The sequence below is a fragment of the Budorcas taxicolor genome, chromosome 12, assembly GCF_023091745.1.
Source record: "Budorcas taxicolor isolate Tak-1 chromosome 12, Takin1.1, whole genome shotgun sequence".
NCBI lineage: Eukaryota > Metazoa > Chordata > Mammalia > Artiodactyla > Bovidae > Budorcas > Budorcas taxicolor.
The window spans coordinates 54508458-54529874 of NC_068921.1; the positions used below are offsets into that span (position 1 = coordinate 54508458).

Below are 21417 nucleotides of genomic sequence, written 5' to 3' on the forward strand. Positions count from 1 at the left end.
TTCATTTCCATTTTACAAATGAGAAAATTGATATACAAAAGGGAAATTCAATGCGGCTGAGTCAGTTTCTGTATAAGTGACAGAGCCAGCTTTGAAACACAGTTCTACCATGGGTATTAATTCTGAAGATTAAATAAAAGAGCCCAGGAGAAGACAACCCAAACATCCACTGATGGATGAATGGATAAACAAAGTGTGGTATATACATACGTGTGCTGTGCTTAGTCGCTCAGTCTTGCTGACCCTATGGACTGCAACTCACCAGGCTCCTCTGTCCATGGGGATTCTCCAGGCAAGAATACTGGAGTGGGTTGCCATGCCTTCATCTTCCCAACCCAGGGATCAAACCCAGGTCTCCCACATTGCAGGCAGATTCTTTATCATCTGAGCTGCCAGGGAAGCCCAAGAATACTGGAGTGAGCAGCATATCTCTTCCGTAGGGAATCTTCCTGACCCAGAAATCAAACCAGGGTCTCCTGCTCTGCAGGCAGATTCTTTACCAGCTGAGCTACTGCGGAAGCCCAGTATACACATATAATGAATCATTAATCAGTCTTTAAAAAGGAATGAAATCCTGAAATATATTACAACATGGATGCACCTGAGGAAAAAATGCTAAGTGTAATAAGCCAGACAGAACAGGACAACTATTGTATAGTCTACTTGTTTGAGGTACTCAAAATAGTCAAACAGAGACAGCAAGTAGAATGATGATGGCTAGGGGCTGGGGGCGAAGGGAACGGGCATTAGGGTTTAATGGGTACAGTTTCCACCTGGGATTATAAAGAAGTTCTGGAAATGGATGGTGGTGATAACGGCACAACAAAGTATGATTGTACTAATGCCACTGAACTGTTCAGGTAAAAATGTGCTGTGTTTAGTTGCTTCAGTGGTGTCCAACTCTTTGCAACCCCATGGACTGTAGCCCACCAGCCGCCTCTGTCCATGGGACTCTCCAGGCAAGAATACTGGAATGGGTTGCCATGCTCTCCTCCAGAGGATTTTCCCAACTCAGGGATCAAACACACGTCTCTTATTATCTCCTGCATTGGCACTTTACCACTAGTGCCACCTGGAAAGCCTCAGTTAAAACAATCAAATGGTAAATTTTACATTATATATATTTTACCACAATAAGTAGCAACTCATGAAGACTCTAGTAGAGTTCTAGCCCATTATGAGCTTCCCTGGTGTCTCAGAGGGTAAAGCGTCTGCCTGCAGTGCAGGAGACATGGGTTCGATCCCTGAGTCGGGAAGATCCCCTGGAGGAGGAAATAGCAACCCACTCCAGTACTCTTGCCTGGAAAATCCCATGGATGGAGGAGCCTGGTGCAGGCCACAGTCCATGGGGCCGCAAAGAGTTGGATACAACTGAGTGACTTCACTTTCACTTTAGCCCATTATAGAACCAAGTCAAGACTGAGGATCATAAGAGACTCTAATCTATAAAAATAAATGGAAGTGGGAAGGAGGTCATTAATGAGATGTTGTTTAAGTGGCCAGACCTAGTTCTATTTACATTTAGGATAAACCAGCGAAAATTTCATAGAGAACAATTAGGTATTTCCAAAACCTCATTTACAAAGTATAATATTTTGTTTTCCTTTTGGAGTATTTCTTTGTTGGTATTTAAAACTCTTTAAAAAATAAGACAGCATCCTAAGAATGGATGCTATGCATTTATTGAAAGAAGAAAGTATTAATCGCAAAGTGGTATATGACTCTTTCTGACCCTATGGACTGTAGCCCACCAGGCTCCTCTGTCCATGGGATTCTCTAGGCAAGAATACTGGAGTGGGTTGCCATTTCCTCCTCCAAGGGATCTTCCCAACCCAGGGATCAAATTCAGGTCTCTTGCAATGCAGGCAGATTTTTTACCTTCTGAGCCTAGCCCTGAGCTTCAGTCAGTTATAGACAATAAATCAATAATCAGGGCCTACTTTATGCAAGGTCCCGTGTCGGTTACTAAAAGTAGACACATTCTATCCTCTGCAGGTAGGGCCTGAAGGCAGGAGAAGTAAGTCTCATAAAAAGGTGCGAAAAAGAGAGGTGAGCAGGCCAAACGGCTAAAGCCTTTTGAAGGTGATGTTGAAAGGAATACACACTAAGATGGGCAGTCTCATACTCATGTGGACAAGCAAATTTCACTCTCTGAAACTAAAGGGTAGATTTTAAAATATATTCAAATAGATGAGATGCTGATGGATAGTTCTGTACCAATGTATTTCTCCTAACCCTATTTTATTATTTATTTATTTGGCTGCGTCTTAGTTGCAGCACGTGGGATCTTTTGGGATCTTTAGTTGAGGCATGCAAACACTTAGCTGTGGCATGGGATCTAGTTCCCTGATCAGGGATCAAACCCAGCCCCCACCCCCGGATTGGGAGCGCTGAGTCTTAGCCACTGGACACTCAGGGAAGTCCCTCTTGACCCTAATTTGGAGCATGATTTCCCCCACGCTCTCCTTTGGTATTTTAAACACAAGCATAGGAGAAGAGGGGCTTCCCAGGTGGCGTGGTGGTAAAGAACCTGCCTGCCTACGCAGGAGACATAAGAGATGCAGGTTCAATCCCTGCCTCGGGAAGATCCCTGGAGGAGGAAATGGCAACCCACTCCAGTATTCTTATCTGGAAAATTCCATGGACAGAGGAGCCAGTGAGCCACTAGAAGCTAGGGGAGAGGTATGGGATAGATTCTTCCTCACATCCTTCCAAAGAAACAATCCTGCCGACATTTCATCTGTGACTTCTAGCCTCCAAAATAGTGAGAAAATAAATTTTTGTTGCTTTAGCCTCTCAATTTGTGGTTCTCTGTTACCACAGCACTAGGAAACTAATACAAGTCCCAAACTAGAAACACACTGAATGCCAATCTACTCAGTAGACAGTTAAATAATGTATGGTATATTCACACAATGGAATCCTATACAACAGCAAAGTGAACTAACTACAACTACCCCAACAATATGAATAAATCAGGACTTCTCTGGTGGTTTAGTGGTTAAGACTTTGTGCTTCCAATGAAAGGGGCATGGGTTTGATCTCTGGTTGGGGAAATAAGATCCCACAAGCTGTGTGTCACAGCAAAAACAAAACCGCAAAACAAAGAAACAAAAAAAACAGTATGAATAAATTTTACAAACATAAAGTTAATCAAGACAATCAGACTTGCAGGGAACAAAAGGTACAATTCCATGCAGATAAAGTCAAAAGTTTGTATATAAATATTAAAAGTCAGGATTATGGTTAATGTTTGTATGGGAGTAGAGACTGGGAGTGGGCCACGGGGTTTCCTGGGATTCTGGAAATATCCTAGTTCTTAATATGGTTGCTGTTCGCAGAGGCTCAGTTTGTGAAAACTCTTTGTGCTGTTCACTTAGGAATTTCATGCTTTTGTGTATATATGTTGTTTCAGTTTAAAAAATTGTTTAAAGTTAAAAAAAGAAAACTCAGCAAATCCCCTTTCCCTCACTTGATTTGTGACCTGTGGTAAATTCCTTAAGATTCTATATCTCACTTTCCTGATATGTAAAATTGTAATAACAACACGTAATAACTGCATGTGTTTGGTGTGAAATATAGTGAGATATATATGAGTGAGTGAGTGAAAGTTGCTCAGTCCTGTCTGACTCTTTGTGACCCCATGGACTATAGCCCGCCAAGCTCCTCAGTCCATGGAATTCTCTAGGCAAGAATACTGAAGTGGGTTGCCATTCCCTTCTCCAGGATTCTTCCCCACCCAGGGATTAAACCCAGGTCTACTACATTGAAGGCAGATTCTTTACCACCTGAGCTACTAGGGAAGCCCTAAGTAAAAGCACTTAGTAAAACTGACAGCTAATTTCAACAGTGTTATCCATTATCATCACAATTATAAAGTTCAACAATATACTACAGAATAGTTGGAGAAAGGGACGACCGAGGATGAGATGGCTGGATGGCATCGCGGACTTGATGGATGTGAGTCTGAGTGAACTCCGGGAGATGGTGATGGACAGGGAGGCCTGGCGTGCTGCGATTCACGGGGTCGCAAAGAGTCGGACACGACCGAGCGACTGAACTGAACTGAACAACAACTGACATACTTTCTCTATATGTCATAGAACAGTGTGTACAATGTGTACTGTACAGTGTGTACTTATACACTGTTTGTGGTTGCTGTTCAGTCATTAAGTTAGGTCCCATTCTTTACGTCCCCATGGACTGCAGCATGTCAGGCTTCCCTGACCATCAGTCTCCCAGAGTTTCCGCAAACGCTTCATGTCCATTGAGTTAGTGATACCATCCAACCATCTCATCCTCTGTTGCCCTCTTCTCCTCCTTCCTTCTATCTTTCCCAGCATCTGGGTCTTTTCTAATGGGTAGGCTCTTCCTCCAATACTTTGGCCAACAGGTGGTCAAAGTATTGGAGCTTCAGCTTCAACATCAATCCTTCCAACAAGTATTCAGGGTTGATGTTGATTTCCTTTAGGACTGATTGATTTGAACTCCTTGCAGTCCAAGCGACTATCATGAGTCTTATCCAGCACCACAATTCGAAAGCAGGAGTTATTATTTTATAATGACTTGTGTAGAGCGTAAGTCCAGTCACTTGGGCTAGAAAAAATAAGATGTGACCAAGCTGGGAGGCCTAACCAGCTTCTGTGTTTTTAGTTTTCATCTTCCCTACATTGTGATATTTTAAAAAATATTTATTTATGCTATTTATTTGTCTGTGCTATGTCTTAGCTGTAGCATGTGTGATCTAATACCCTGGCCAGGAATGGAACTTTGCTCCCCTGCATTGCGAGTGTGGAGTCTTAGCCACTGGATCACCAAGAAAGTCCCCACCAAGTATGTTGTGATATTTGTTCCACATGTTAGGTGTGAAAGGTGTTAAACATCACTTTTTTTCAGGCAGTCACTAGAAAAGGAAAGAAGGGAAAAGGGCCTTCAGAAACAACTACCTGCTTTATTTGTATGGTTACATTTCCTGTGAACGTCCAAACAATCTGTGAGACAGGGAAGGAATTAGTATTCTGATTTTAAAGATGAACAAACAAGCTCAGCAGGTTAAGTGACTTACTCAGCAGCATCATTGCTAAGATATGGCATAGTCGGGACACAAGCCATTAGAAAATTGTGTGGCTCATTCAGGAAGTAAATGAAGGAGATTAATGTAAGGTGAATAGTAAGGGAGTTTTTGAGCAATGGTGTCCAATGGAAACTTCAGTGAAAATGCAAATGTTTTTTATCAGCACTGCCCAATATGGTAGCCACTAAACACCTGTGGCTAGTGTCAATGAGGAGGTAAAATGTTAATATTATTAATTTGAATTTATATTGTCACATGTGCCTGCATGCTCAGTTGCTAAGTCTTGTCCATCTCTTTGAGGCCCCATGGACTGTAGCCTGCCAGGTTTCTCTGTCCATAGGATTTTCCAAGAAAGAATATTGGAGTGGGTTGCCATTTCCTCCTCCAGGGGATCTTCCTGATCCAGGGATCGAATCCAAGTCTCCTCCACCTCCTATATTGGCAGGCGAATTCTTTACCAGTGAGCCACCTGGGAATCCCTGGTTGCATGTAGCTAGGGCCTATTGCATGTATGTATAGTTATATTGTTTCAGGAATCAAGGTCAAGTCCCATGCTCAGGGTTGGAACTGGGCTAATTTTATATGGTTAGGTCATCTTCAACCTTACATGAACAGATATATAAGTATGTATGGGGTTGGGATTGTTTGATGTTTAAGCTTATACACATACAACTAATGTTAGGTACCTATTCTGTTTTCAAAAACTATATTTTTGAAGGACCTATTCATTTTATTTTAAAAAGAATTTTTGAAGATTATTTACTTGTTCCAAAGCAGCAACCCCTGAGAGGGTTAGCAACTATCTCAGAATTAATCCTTTTGTGGTGAAACATTTGACTAATATCTCTTCCAAAGAAATTTTGACGTGTTGAGTTCTTGATGTGTCAGAGTTCTAAATGTTTATTCTGATTTGTACTGTTTTGGAGGGTTATTTCTGGCTGGATGTGGTGGAAACAGTCAGCGGAGTATTTTGGATTGTTTTATGAGTTACCACATTTGAACCAAGCTGAAAGTGGAGTGGTAGCTTTGCAGATAGCCCTTTAAGGTTGCGTTACCTCTCTGAGCCTCAGTTTCCATATTTTCAAAACGAAGGTGTCTGGGTGGGTGATCTGGAAAGTCCCTTCAAGTGCTAGAGTTTTTATAGCTCCATGAAAACAAACATTCCTCTCTTTTCCAAACAGATGGATTCTAAGGAAATTTCAAGGGCCTGTAGTGAACCAAATCATCTGCCTCATTCAAACCAAGAATAAATTACATTCAGTTTTCTACTCTATGTGTATCTGTGTGTGTGTTTTTGTAACATTGATGCTTTTCTTTTAAAAAGTCAATATCTGGATGGTATGGTGTGAATGTTTGTGTTCCCCTAGATTCAGCTATTGAAAATCTAATGCCCAGGTTGATGGCATCAAGAAGTGGGTCTTCAGGAGGTGATTAAGTCCAGAGATGGGGCTCTCACGAATGGGACTAAAGTAACTATAAAAGAAGTCCCTAGAGAGATCCCTCACTGGCCCTTCTGCCTTGTGGGAACAAGAATTCCACACTCTGAAACCTAGAAAGGGACTCTGGTGAAAACCAGACCATGCTGCACTCTGATTTTGGACTTCCAACCCCCAAAACTGCAAGAAATAAATATCCATTGTTTATAAACCACCAAATCTGTGGTAATCTGTCATAGCAACCCAAACAGACTAAGAGACTGGATAAAGAAGAGGATTTGAACTTGATGTCTTCATGCTTATTGGGGAAATAACATCAGATTTCTCAATGATCATTCTCTATAAGCATAATTTATACATATTTCATGGAAACTTTATTATTGACAGGTAAACTGGGATACATTATAAATATTTTACTTATTCTAGAATAAAACTTCCAGACATAAAGGGAATTCCACCACCACCTCGTTTTTTCCCCATTATCTGGGCTTACATTGGCTCTGTTAAGCCCTTAGGTATTTTTTCCCCTGTTTGAATCTCTTAAAAATTTTTTTTATTTATTTGCCTGCACCAGTTCTTAGTTGCAGCACGTGAGATTTCAGTTTCCTGACCAGGGATTGAATCTGGGGCCCCTGCATAGGACACTCAGAATCTCAGTCACTGGACCACTAAGGACGTCCCTCCCCAGTTTGAATCTTAAGGCTGGGTAATGGGTATGAATTTTTCCCTAGTTCCATGTGATAAGTCACTCTGTCTAATTACTGACATCATTTGTCCCTTCAGATTTTTTTATCCATGTCCTTTACCCTCAGTACTGAAATGAGACAACTTTGTTATATGGTGACCTTATTGTTAATATTGTATTATGTTGTTAACAGTGAAGCATATTGACTGCAGGCCACTTAACAAATAAAGCCTGGTGCCTCTCTTTAAAATGTAAAGAACACTTTGATATGTAGAAGACACTTTTCTTTCTTATATTTTTTACACTCCCCCCTCCCCTCCACATACAAATAGTGTTTATCTTCTTTTCTTATATGATAATCAAATGTAAGTCAAGAGAAACCTGAATAGGCAATATTCTCAGTGCCAGCCCTGTTCTTCTGTGATGAAAGTGATTATGAGGCTTTCAGAGAAAAAAAGAACAACACAAAAAGTCATGCTTTAGTGTGGTTAAAGAATAGTCTTCCATGTTCAAGGTAAAGCAATGACCATTTTAATAACTTTTAACTTGTGTGCTTAGTCGGTCAGTCATGTCCAGCTCTTTGCGACCCCACTGGGATTGGTAGCCCACCAATTGGGGTTGGGATTGGTAGCCCACCAGTCTCTTCTGTCCAACGGATTCTCCAGGCAGGAATACTAGAGTGGGTACTCTAGAATACTAGATTCCCATCTCCAAGGGATCTTCCTGACCCAGGGATCTAACCAGGTTCTCCTGCATTGCAGGTGGATTCTTCACTGTCTGAGCTACCAGAGAAGCCCCAGTAACTTATAACTTAGCCCAACTTAAAAAATATGTAATCCTGAAGGCAAAATGGCTGCTGATTTGCTTAGGTTTGTTGCTCATGACCTAACAAAGAAAAAATAAAAATTTTAATAAAAAATATTGTTAGCTGAGAAGTAGCTTATCAAAAATCAAATGTTTTCTAATTGTTACCTGTTGGTCCCTCTATATCCAACAATATATGTATAAAATAAAGCTGAGAGGAAATACTTACTATGAAAATTTATTTTAAATCTGTAAGCTAATTCTCTGGTACTTCCTTTCTCTCTTCTGTTCTCCCTCTTCCCTTTATCCTTGATTATATAGAGACAATTTCTTTTTGTAGTGTTTAAAAAACTTGCAATAGTTTGCTTTGTCAACTTGGTTATGCTATAGTCCCAACTATTCAATCAAATACTAATCTAAGCATGCTGTGAACTTATCTTGTAGATATGATTAAAGTTCAAAAGGGGCTTCCCTGATAGCTCAGTTGGTAAAGAACCCATCTGTAACGCAGGAGACCCTGTTTCGATTCCTGGGTTGGGCAGATCTGCTGGAGAAGGGATAGGCTACCCACTCTAGTATTCTGGCCTGGAGAATTCCATGGACTGTATAGTCCATGGGGTTGCAAAGCGACTCAGTGACATGACTGAGCGACTTTCACTTTCAAGTTTCAAAATAAGTTGATTTTAAGTAAAGGGGATTATCTTCTATAATCTGGGTAGGCTTTAAGAGCAGAATTGAGGCTTCTCAGAGGAAGAAGAAATTCTGTCTGTAGACAGCAGTTTCTAGAGTTCCAGTGGCCTGTGCAATGGATTTGGACTTGCCTAGCAAGCCCCCAAAACAGTGTGAGACAATTCCTTGCAATAAATCTCTTTATGTACATCTTCTATTGGTTCTATCTCTTTGGTTGAGCTGACTGATAAAGAACATTAGCTGTGTTTTAGATTCTTCAAACATACTGGAAAGAGAAGAAAAAGGCAAAGGAAGTAGATACCTGATCGTCAAGTTGCTCATTTTACAAGATTTCCTCTCTAAAATTATAGAGCTGAACAGATGACAGGAATCTCAGAAACAGTTAAATAAGGAACACTATGTGAAGCCAAATTGAGGTTCATGCCTACAAACTGCCTAAAAGATCCACATACATGGTAACAGAGATAAAACTGCAGTAATAAGTATGCTTATTTTTATTTACTAAATGATAACAGTTGATTATGTTTTCCAAAATCTACTTTAGAATTCATGTACTGAAAATAATGGCTAATGAATTTTTATTAGAGACATAGAAATCTGCAGATGTGTGCTCCAGATAGAGAATGTGATTTTGCCTCTTTTTGATAATTCTCTAGATAAAGCTGTGGTCACACTAACCATCAATAGCTACTGAGGAGTAGTTCTACTGAGTTGGCCAAAAAGTTCATTTGGATTTTTCTGTAACATCATATGGGAAAACCTGAACGAACTTTTTTCAACCCAATATGTTGTATGTTGTAGAGGAAGTGATATAAAAAAACTAAAAATCACTGAAGAAGTAAAGAAAATTTGGAGTTTTTCCTGCCTTGATTTAGGCCTCTGTAGATGGTCATCTGCAAGCAATGGCATGTCTACTGCTCTTTAACAGATGGGAATCTCAACAAAAATCCTGCATACCTGGTTAGAGATAAGAGGAGGATGTGGAGGGCTTCCCTGGCGGCTCAGACTGTAAAGAATCTGCTTACAATGCAGGAGGTCCGGGTTCCATCCCTGAGTTGAGAAGATCCTTTGGAGAAGGGAATGGCTACCCACTCCAGTATTCTTGCCTGGAGAATTTCATGGGCGGAGGAGTCTGGTGGGCTACAGTCCATGGGGTCACCAAGAGTCAGACATGACTGAGTGGCTAACACTTTCACTTTCTTTCAAGGAGGATAAGAACTGAGTTGACTTCTGGAGGGAACTCCTCTGCTTCTGGAAGAATAAGAGGGATTCCCAGTGGGAAGTATGTCCAGGTAAAGGGACCCTGTGACTTGGCCTGACAGCATCACTCTAAAGAACAAAATTAAAGTCATTCTTAACAGGAAGGTTATAGATATATTACATTCCCATGAGAAAATGATCACAATGGAGGGTACTTAGGGTTATTCTGGAGATGAAATATCAGTTAAGTGAAAGGACAGTTGCAGTCATTTAACACAATTTTGATAATAACAATGTTCAATCACTTAATTTTTTTGGATATCTATTTTCGTCATTTAATTTTGGCTGTGCTGGGTCTTTGTTGCTATGCGCGGGCTCTCTCTAGTTTGAGCGAGTGGGGGCTACTCTCTGGCTGCGGTGTGTGGGCTTCTCAGTGCGACGGCTTCCCTTGCTGCAGAGCACGGGCTCTGGGTGTGCATGCTTCAGTAGTTGTGGCTCGAGGGCTTAGTTGCTCCTCTGCATGTGGGATCTTCCCAGACCAGGGATTGAACCCCTGTCACCTTCATTGGCAGGCAGATTCTTTTTTTTTTTTTTTAATTTTTATTTTTACTTTATTTTGCTTTACAACACTGTATTGGTTTTGCCATACATTGACATGAATCAGCCACGGATGTACATGAGTTCCCCATCCTGAACCCCCCTCCCACCTCCCACCCCATATCATCTCTCTGGATCATCCCCGTGCACAGGCCCCAAGCATCCTGTATCCTGTATTGAACATAGACTGGTGATTCATTTCTTACATGATAGTACACATGTTTCAATGCCATTCTCCCAAATCATCCCACCATCTCCCTCTCCCACAGAGTCCAAAAGTCCGTTCTAAACATCTGTGTCTCTTTTTCTGTCTCGCATACAGGGTTATCATTACCATCTTTCTAAATTCCATATATATGTGTTAGTATACTATATTGGTGTTTTTCTTTCTGGCTTACTTCACTCTGTATAATAGGCTCCAGTTTCATCCACCTCATTAGAACTGATTCAAATGTATTCTTTTTAATGGCTGAATAATACTCCATTGTGTATATGAACCACAGCTTTCTTATCCATTTATCTGCTGATGGACATCTAGGTTGTTTCCACGTCCTGGCTATTATAAACAGTGCTGTGATGAACATTGGGGTACATGTGTCTCTTTCAATTCTGGTTTCCTCAGTGTGTATGCCCAGCAGTGGGATTGCTGGGTCATAAGGTAGTTCTATTTGCAATTTTTTAAGGAATCTCCACACTGTTCTCCATAGTGGCTGTACTAGTTTGCATTCCCACCATCAGTGTAAGAGGGTTCCCTTTTCTCCACACCCTCTCCAGCATTTATTGCTTGTAGACTTTTGGATCGAGGCAGGCAGATTCTTAACTGCTGGATCACCAGGGATGACCCATCACTTTCTATCTTATATAAAAAAATGCTGACAACATTTCAGTTCTACAAGGATCAAGCCATTAGGCATCACATATCTTAGAGTGTGACCTGAAGGGAATTGAGGACCGAAAACATCAGAAAACATTCTTTGCTTTGGGTATATTGGCCCTTAGTTCAGAAGAACATCTAAGGAAAAATTTCAAAGGACCTCAGACTCTTTCATTTTCCCATACACAGTTAGGCAGACTAAAGATAATTTTAATGTGAGATATCTGTTCTTTGTGATTAGCAGTAATCTTTTAAGGCTTGACTACATATTTTTTTTCCCAGCAAAAAAACTTTATAGGTATCCCGGCTCCTCCTTTCCCTTTTCCGAGTAGCTCCTCAGAGCTATCTGACAAGCTGTTTCGGGGCTACAGCCTTCCAAAAGTTCCTCAGGTAAAACAACTCACAGCCATTTTGTGCGTTTTTTCCTTTCGACTGACCATCTTGGTACTTGTCTAGGTTGGGCTCTCAAGGAAGCAGATACTGTTATGAAATTATGAGTGCAGGAGCTTTATTAGAGTTAAAATCTGTGAAAGCACAAAGGATTGGGTGCGGAAAGCTGTCACAACATACTGCAGAGCTGACAAAAATCTCTGCTAGTTCAGCAGGGAACTCTGGAGCAGACGGCCCATTAAAGGGGTCCAGTGTCAGGCAAAACAGTTAGACCTGTTCCCCTGCCTTTAAAACAGCGGGACCTCAGAGTAAAAAGCTGAAGGAAAACAGCTGGATGGCTCTAGGCAGAGGGTACTTTCATGACAGGGAATCCAGACATCTTATCTCCACATCTGCCTCAGTACCGCAGTGGGACACTAATTAAATTTTTGCTGGCAGTGTATTTGGTGATGAAGAGGTCTTAGTGAGGTGTACTCTAATTCTAAAATTCCACCTGAGGGACTTCCCTGGTGGTTCAGCAGTTGAGAGTCCACCTTCCAATGTTGGGGACCTGGGCTCGATCCCTGCTCAGGGAAGTAGGATCCTACATGAATCGGAGCAGCTGGGCCTGTGTGTTGCAGATACTGACACCAAGCACCGCAATGAAAAATCCCAGGTGACACAGCAAAGATCCCACATGCCACACCTAAGATCTAATGCAGCCAAATAAATAATAAGACAAATAAATAAATATTTATAAAATTCCACTTGAATTTATGGTGGTAGACCACCACTTTAGGTAACTAGACTTGTCACCACCAAAAGATTAAAGATGAAAAATATCAAATGTTGCTTAAGGCCTCTAAAATGATCAGGATATCATTACTCCCATGCCTTCCCCCAAAAGTTGCTCCTATGGGACAACTCAGGGCCTCTTCTGCTTGTGATGCATCAAAGATCCAATCTGACTTCCTGAAATGCCACCTCCTTGATCTGTGTGAGATCACAGATTCTCATTGTCCTCTGGAGAGCCACTCTGAGCTCCTTCTGCCCATTTCACAACGAAATGCAACAGTGCAACAGTGGAGAGAAAGAGAAAGGAGCTGATTCGCTGGTTGGATGGTTCATTTTAAGGGTGTATTACAGCATGGTGCTTAACATAGTGGAGGCTCTGGAATCTGTCACCACTTGTTAGCGATTGGCTTTGGAAAGTTCCTGAACCTCCCAGTGCCTTGGTTTCCTGATTTGTTAAACCCACATGACAATTGTGCCTACATCATGGAGATGCTGTGAAGACAAAATAACGTAGCTCATGCAGTTCTTGGCTTGGGAAGGGGTCAACACATACCTGCTCTTCTCCTTCTCTTTCCCCTCTTTCTCTTCCTCCTCTTCACTGAAAAGACACTTTCCTGTTGAATTTTTTTCACCTGTTCTCTAGGTTAGCAAACCATTCACAAAACTTGGGAGAAGAGTAAAACTGAAAGATCTGTTACTCAAATAAGATTTAGGATGTTTACTTTGGGTCAGGTCACTGGTTTACATCATTATGTTCTCATTACTGTTCTGGGTGTGCTAGGTATAAACAATGGCCTCCCTTCTGTGCAGCAGCTTGTTTGAAAGACAAATGGACATATAAATGATTAATGAAAGTGCAGCTGCATATAAAATTAAGTTCTATGAACAGTATAGATCATAAGTGATGTAGGGCTCTAATTTCATTTTGCTGACACTGGTGGTTGTCTTGATTGTTGAAAGGTAATACCATTTGGGGTGAAATTGTGAGAGTGAGTTCCTGCATAGCTACACAATGAAATGTCATGTTTACTATCTTAGAACCGAAAATGCATTAAGTTATACCTGAAGAAAGCCTGGACTTCCCTGGTGGCTCAGATGGTAAAGAATCTGCTTGCAATGTGGGAAACTTGGGTTCAATCCCTGGGTAGGGAAGATATTCTGGAGGAGGAAATAGTTACCCACTCCCAGTATTCTGGCCTGGGAAATTCCATGGACAGGAGAGCAGCCGGCAAAAGTCCATGGGATCGCAAGAAGTGGGACAGGACTCAGCGACTAAGTAACTAAGCACAAAGAAAGGTTAAAGACATTTAAGTATGACATTATCGCTGCCTCTTATTGTATCAGCCTATTAATACTTTCCACCACTGGATGTGTCAAGATGGCAGATATACCAAGAACTGATCAATGCTTTGAATAAAACAACGGGGAAGGCTTACATTTTTCAGTTGCTCTCTCAATGAATGTCTCTCCTTATTGTATTTTTGCTGTTTTTAACTAGATGATGAGGCGCATCCAGTAGCCTTTTTCATTGCAGGGGATTTCTCTTTTGGGGATTCAGGAGGGAAGTGAAATATAAAAGACAACTGAGCCAGATCACGTGGGATCATAGTTTTCAGTGTATAGAAACTCTTTCGGTTAAAGAGTACGCCGCCCCATCATATTCTTTTACTTGCTAGAGAAACATGCTTTGTGTCTGGTGGGAGATACACACGGTAGGTCAAGTGTGGTTAACCGGTTATTGAGATCGTCTTACTGCACACAAAACGAATCTTTACTGTTAAACCCTTTGAAATTACTGATGTGAATATGACCCTAGAAGAGTCCGATATTATTTCATTATCTTCGTGTATCCTTTCAGTAACCTAATGCTCCTAGGGGCTCCTTTCCTCTGCGAGATACATGAGTATGGCTGAAGACTCCTTGTTGGACTCTTAAATCTCATTATCAAGAAGGGGACAAACAAAACAACCTAAAAAGATATCCCTTAACTCACTAATCGTTTTTAAATAAGTCTTTTATAAGTGTCTTAGCATTGTTCTAGGCTGGGTGGATAACAAGACGAAGTGCGAGGAAACACGATGACTTTTCCTCAGGTGTTCCTGGAATGCGTCTCTTTTCTCCTCGACAATGTGACTCTGCCTGCACGCAACCCGTCGGACTGAAAAGACCAATCAAGGACGGTGATTTTTTTTTTTTTTTTCTCCGCTCCTTTAGCCACCACCCACTCCCGACAGGCTGACAACCTAGATCGCTCCCCGGGACTTGCCTGACTCTTCCATCTCATCCCACCCAGCGAAACCCCCCCTCGCGACGCGGATGGGACGCCGGAGGACCCAGCGAGCATGCGCGACCATCCCGAGCATGCTCAGTAGCGCGCGCGGCGCCCCGGAGCTTCGCCCCCCAGCTGCGGCCGACGCGGAGGTTTCCGCGGCTTCTGCGGCAGCGACGGGAAGTGAGGCGGCTGGGCCGGGCGACCGCGGCCGCAGAAACAGAGGCGGAAGAGTTGCTGAGGCGACGACGTCGTTGAAGGGGGTGGCCGAGGGGGCTGAGTGCCGAGGGGACTCACCCACTCGGAAGCCGGACCCCGAGCCGGGCAGGATGGATCACCACCAGGCGGGGACTGGCCGCTACCAGGTGGTGAGTTTCTGTCCCCAGCCCCGGCCTCCTGCGCCGCCCGGAACCCCCCACCCCCCCGCGGACTCCAGAGCCCCTTTCCACGGGTTATTGCCGGCGGGGCATGGTGGCTGATGTGTTTTTGGCTCTTCTGGCAGGACCGTGCTTCCTTCGCATCTCTCGTATTGGAGGCTGCCTGTGGGTCCTTTGAGACCCTTCTTTCTAGACCCAGGTTGTCTTTTAGGTCCTCATCCTTCCTCTGTTAGACACCCCCCCCCCCTCCTTTTAGAACTTATATGTCTTTTATTTCTCACTTTCTCGATCATTTCGTCATGCCCTGACCCAGTTACTTCAGAGATTTTCCAGTGGATTGTATACTGGAAATGAGTTCACATACCTGCTGGGAAGGTGATCGCCGTCATAGATGGAGTGGGTGGGAAGGAGGGAGAGGTAAGCACTACGTGGGGTGGGATGTGGATTTGGTTTAAAAAAGAAGTGTGGGTTTAAAAATTGCGCAACCGTAGAGAATAGTCTTGGGGCTGATCTTATTTCTTAGTCCTAGTTAACCTTGTCATTTTGGCCTTTTCTGTTTTTATTAGAAAAGCGACTTTTTTTTTTTCCTATTTTTTTTAATTGGTGGGAGGGGAAACAGGAAGTTTTCCTAAAAATGCTCATCGTGTTTGGAAAATAAATTTTCTTTAAGTATAAGGTTTTCCAGTTTAACCATATAAATCCTTTGTAAGTTGAAATGAGTGAAAAGTGCCCCTCTGTTTTTCCCGTGTCCGTTTTTCTACTATATATTTTTCCTCTGATACTAATTCTGATGGTGTCATTGGAGAGTCCTAGGTAAACCCTGTTTAAAAATGGACTCAGCTATAGTTGACTATTTCCTTGCAGCTAGGTAGCATGTTATTCTGTAAACTTTGAGGTGGTAATTTAGTTAAGCCTATTTTCTGAGGGAAAGGAGAAAAACGTTGATTATGGAGCACCGATGGTACAATTGACAGTACTGTTTGTGAGATTTACAAATCTAGATATGTTAGTGTAGATGTCATGCTTCAAATCTATTTACACAGGTGAGACTTATTGTGAACTAAGAATTTCTATTAATAAGTGTACTTTGACAAATATGAAGGGTACTGAAAGTTAAAATCCCAATGTATGTAGTTTTGCAGTATTTTTTTTTTAAGATAAAAACTCATGATGCATCAGTTTCATCTGGTTTACATCTGGTAAAACCTCCAAATGATGTATGTTCATTTGGAATTCTGAATTCTGCAAAATGGGGGTGTGGGGGGTATACCACAATAAAGTTATTGATCTGAATTCTGTAAAAATTTACCACTGTATTCAGAATGGTTTGGAAAATATTGCTGCCAGTATGGGAAGACATTTTTCAAGTTGTTAGTGTATACACTTTTGATGGTTTGTTTTCATTTTTTTAAGGCATATTCCTATTTTTGCAGATGCTAGTAAAAATAAAATACTGAATATTGTTACCAGTGGGTTTATTTCTTTTCTCTAATCACCTTTCTTTCCTTTTCCTATTTGTTTCCCTTAATAGTGTTAGCCGATTCAACTTCTTTCTCTTTGGGGTTTTGCTTATAAGAATCAACCATGTTTTCATATACAGATCCCTATTCAAAACATTATTAACTGATGTATCTATGCTTTAAAGTGATTTATTATAATATCACATTTGCTTTCAGTAGTTATGGTTAATTGTATATTTTTAAGAATTCCTAAAACCAAAATGTTGGAAATTGCTCTGTGACCTTTAAGATACTTTCTTTTTCTCTACAACTCCTTTCAAAATAGTGGACAGTATGATATTTTATTGCCCTTCTTTTTTTTTCCTAGGTGGATATGTGCCCCACATAGACTTTGAATGGGTGGAGGCAATCTTTCAGAGCAGAGGGCAAAAATCTGCCCTTCTAAAGATACTTCTCGATTCAAGTAGGTAGGATATCACCTTCCTTGTAAGGTGAAGTGTTTGAGAATCTTAGTACAGTTTACGTTTAGATTTAAATTCCAGTTCCTGTGTAATTACATTGTAATTTCATCTGTCTAGAATAGCTCTTGGTTTTGTTGAGAATGGCCTGATCAGTAACTTTATCTTGGTATATTCCCCACATCCCTGACCCCGCACCCCCCCATTAGAGATATGTCCTATGTAGACTTTGAATGGGTGGAGGTATTCCTTTAGAACAGAGGGTAAGGAAAAAAAAAAGGGGGGGGCAGCCGATTTGGTTGGCATTAAGCTAGGGACCAGTCTACAGCTCTGGCTTGCGTGACTAACACAACTGTTGTGCGGCTGGCTTTTTTGAAAACTCTGGAATGATTAGTAACAACAGAGCAGTGAGCAGTTTCAGTTGTCGAATGTTTAGAGATGACTAAGTAGAAGACAGGAAAATATGCTCGGTGGCGAAATGGTATATACGATGTTAATTTTCCACTTATTCATAGAGTTAAAATTTAGTTTTCCGTATCGATAAGTTGGGGCTTCCCTGGTGGCTCAGATGGTAAAGAATCTGCCTGCTATTTGGGAGACTTAGGTTCCATTCTTGGATCAGAAAAATCCCCTAGAAAAGGGAATGGCTACCCACTTCAGTATTCTTGCTTGGAGAATCCCATGAACAGATGAGTTAATGGTGATGCCTAGGACCGTCAGAATGACTTACTGTCATTAATGAATTCACAAGCGTTATGTGAAAACTACTTTTTCTGTGATCTCTGCTCCATCGTTAAGTGTCTAAATTTTGTTCAGTAAAACTGTTTACAATGTACAGAGCTACACATATAAACACCTTGCCTTGTTACCCTTCTAATTTCAGAAAAAACCATGTAGTTCCATTGTGTCATGGGAAGCTGACTTTTGTTTGGTAGGAAATGGGCAGTGTTGCCAGACTGTGAAGTAGTTGACTTGGCTTGGAGCTGTTATGCCACATTCTGACTTTGATGTTCTCTATTTTAAAGGACTTGTGTGCTTGAACCACCAAGCTGACTGCTAAGTTTTCAAAGGTATTCTGTGTACAAGTTAAATTGGCACTGTTGATTGCAGCAGTAGTTTTCCAAACTGGAGCATTCAGAATGAAGATAATAGATGGTTTTAGAAGAAATAGAATACATATTAGCATATGTGTGTGCTAAGTTCCTTCAGTCATGTCTGACTCTTTGTGACCCTATGGACTGTAGCCTGTGAGGCTCCTCTGTCCATGGCATTCTCCAAGCAAGGGTTTTGGAGTAGGTTGCCATTCCCTTCTCCATGGGATCTTCCCCAACCCAGGGATCAAACCTAGGCCTTTTAAATCTCCTGCATTGGCAGGCAGGTTCTTTACCATTAGCGCCACCTGGAAGAACATATAGTTGTGTATTAAAACTGAGAGCTTCTGCCCTGAAGACAATGGTTTGAATTTGTTTAACCTAGCTCTCCCTAAACCACAGATTTTTAGAGACAACTTTGATTAGAGACAACTTTGATTCTATTAACATTTCCAAAACGTTAGTTTTCTATAAGAATGAAGTATTCGTACTATGATGATATAGCTGCTTTGCTCTAACATATGGTGAATTAGAGTTGCTCTTGATAAACCAGCTGGGAAGGAGGTTGACTATTAATGATTAAAGAAAACCCTCACATCTTTTCACGTCATCTGAGCCTATATTTAGGTTGTGTTGATAACAATTTGTGAGACCGTGCCTTACTTATCTAACATCTTAAAGCCTCAGTTTCCTCATGTTAGTACCTACCTCATTAGGATTATTATGAGAATTATATAATGTAATACATGTATAAAATATAGTGTAGAGATGGATATATAATAAATATTATGAATAATGCAAGGTAAACTATAAAATGTTACATAAATTGCAGTCTTTGCTGCTGTCTGTGTTTTTGTCTCTTATTTAGCAACATGAAAATCAACTAGCTCTTAGTGGTTCATGTCAAGAACTCTGAAAAATCTCAAGATTTGATTTTGCCATATTTACAAGCTGACACTTAGTCTGTTAATGTTTCATGGTTGCTGGCAGACAAACAGGAGACTCCCAGGTCAGAAACAAGTGACGTTATTACTCACAGCACTGCACACTCATGAACGTCAGCCTGTTTGTGCTGTCTTTCCTTGTAACCAGGTCGCATGAGGATGATGGGTCTAGACGGATGCACACAGTGGATCACAGCTAAGGAACTCGGGACCAAGGGGCCAGCGCTTTTTTTTTTTAAGCAAGCTGCAGGCATTAAAGCAAACAACACGCAAGCTAGTTCACCTCTCCCTGAGAGGCAGTTGTCAGCTGTGGTCACCTTGACCTTTTTTGTTGCCTGTGTGACTTATTATAAGAATCCTTGCAGTATCATGAATTGGACAAGCTTTGCAGACTGTCACACGCAGTAAAAATGTGCAGGGACACTCAGACCCACAGCTGGCTGCCTTAGCCAAGAGTACAGGTTCTGGGTGAGATGTGACTTTTAGGTGCAGTCATGTACTTTTTTGTTTCACATTTAAAAGAAATATTTCAGTCTTTTTCTTTATGTTTCAGTTTTTCCTTCCTCTCTTGTCCCAGCGAGATTACTTGTCACTTGTTTGTTTCCTTTGAACTTATTAATATCCTTTATCTGATTTACATTCTTCCCACACCTCTTTTACATCATCAGGGTCCATTGCTTAATCTAGGTACTTCTCGTTCTTTTCATGGTTAAGTTCTTTTATGTTGACATTGTGAACTTTTCCTTGAAACTCTTTCCTCATTCCTGAAATGAAGGAGCTCTCTACTCGGCCTGCAGTGCAGGAGGCAGAGGAGATGTAGGTTTGATCCCTGGGTCAGGAATATCCCCTGGAGGAGGAAATGGTAACCCATATTCTTGCCTGGAAAATCCCATGGACAGAAGAGCCTGGTGGGCCACAGTCCATGGGGTCGCAAAGAGTTGGAGGTGATTGAGCAGCTAAGCACTGACTGCCCTGATTTTTCTTCTCTCCATGAACTCACTTTGTACTTAACTCTTCAAATGTTGATATTTGCTATGGCGTGGACTGTTGTAATAGCCTGCTTAGAACTTTCTTCCTTCATCTGATCATCCTTTGGTATATGCTTGCACTGCATGAATTGTAGAATATAAATTTGATTTTCATTTCCTTGCTTAAAAATCTTCCGTGGTCTCATTGAATCTCCCCCACCCCCCAGTTTAATATTAAAACTTTCAGGGAATTCCCTGGTGGTCTATTGGTTAGGACTCTGTGATTCCACTTCCAAGGGCATGGGTTCGATGTCTGGTCAGCGAACTAAGATCCCACAGACCACACAATGCGGCCAAAAACAAAACAAAAGCTTTCCAATATATTCAAAAGTTGAAAGAATTGTACAGTAACTTGCATATACTATATACCAGTTGTTGGGCCTACATTTCCCAGTTCAGTTCAGTTCAGTTACTCAATTGTGTTCAACTCTTTGTGACACCATGAACTGCAGCACACCAGGCATCCCTGTCCATCACCAACTCCCAGAGGCCACCCAAACCCGTGTCCATTGAGTCAGTGATGCCGTCCAACCATCTCATCCTCTGTTGTCCCCTTCTCCTCCTGCTCTCAATCTTTCCCAGCATCAGAGTCTTTTCCAGTGAGTCAGCTCTTTGCATCAGGTGGCCAAAGTGTTGGAGTTTCAACCTCAACAACAGTCCTTCCAGTGAATATTCAGGACTGATTTCCTTTAGGATTGACTGGTTGGATCTCCTCGCAGTCCAAGGGACTCTCAAGAGTCTTCTCCAGCACCACAGTTCAAAAGCATCAATTCTTTGGCGCTCAGCCTTCTTTATAACCCAACTCTCACTTCCATACATGACCACAGGAAAAACCATAGCCTTGACTAGACGGACCTTTGTTGGCAAAGTAATGCCTCTGCTTTTTAATATGCTGTCTAGGTTGGTCATAACTTTCCTTCCAAGGAGTAAGCGTCTTTTAATTTCATGGCTGCAGTCACCATCTGCAGTGATTTTGGAGCCCAGAAAAATAAAGTCAGCCACTGTTTCCACTGTTTCACCTGTTTCCCCATCTATTTGCCATGAAGTGATGGAACTGGGTGCCATGATCTTAGTTTTCTGAATGTTGAGCTTTAAGCCAACTTTTTCACTCTCCTCTTTCACTTTCATCAAGAGGCTTTTTAGTTCCTCTTCACTTTCTGCCATAAGGGTGGTGTCATCTGCATATCTGAGCTTATTGATATTTTTCCCGGCAGTCTTGATTTCAGCTTGTGCTTCTTCCAGCCCAGTGTTTCTCATGATGTACTC

General features: G+C 41.5%; 1 protein-coding gene across 1 annotated transcript in view; it reads left to right on the plus strand.

Annotated features, from left to right (window-relative positions):
- The first annotated feature begins 14840 nt into the window (after positions 1-14840).
- Positions 14841-21417, plus strand: part of NDFIP2 (Nedd4 family interacting protein 2) — a 73121-nt gene continuing 66544 nt past the window's right edge. Inside the window, exon 1 of the mRNA XM_052650204.1 lies at positions 14841-15161. Coding sequence (XP_052506164.1) covers positions 14841-15161 — 321 coding nt within the window. The remainder of the gene's footprint in view (positions 15162-21417) is intronic.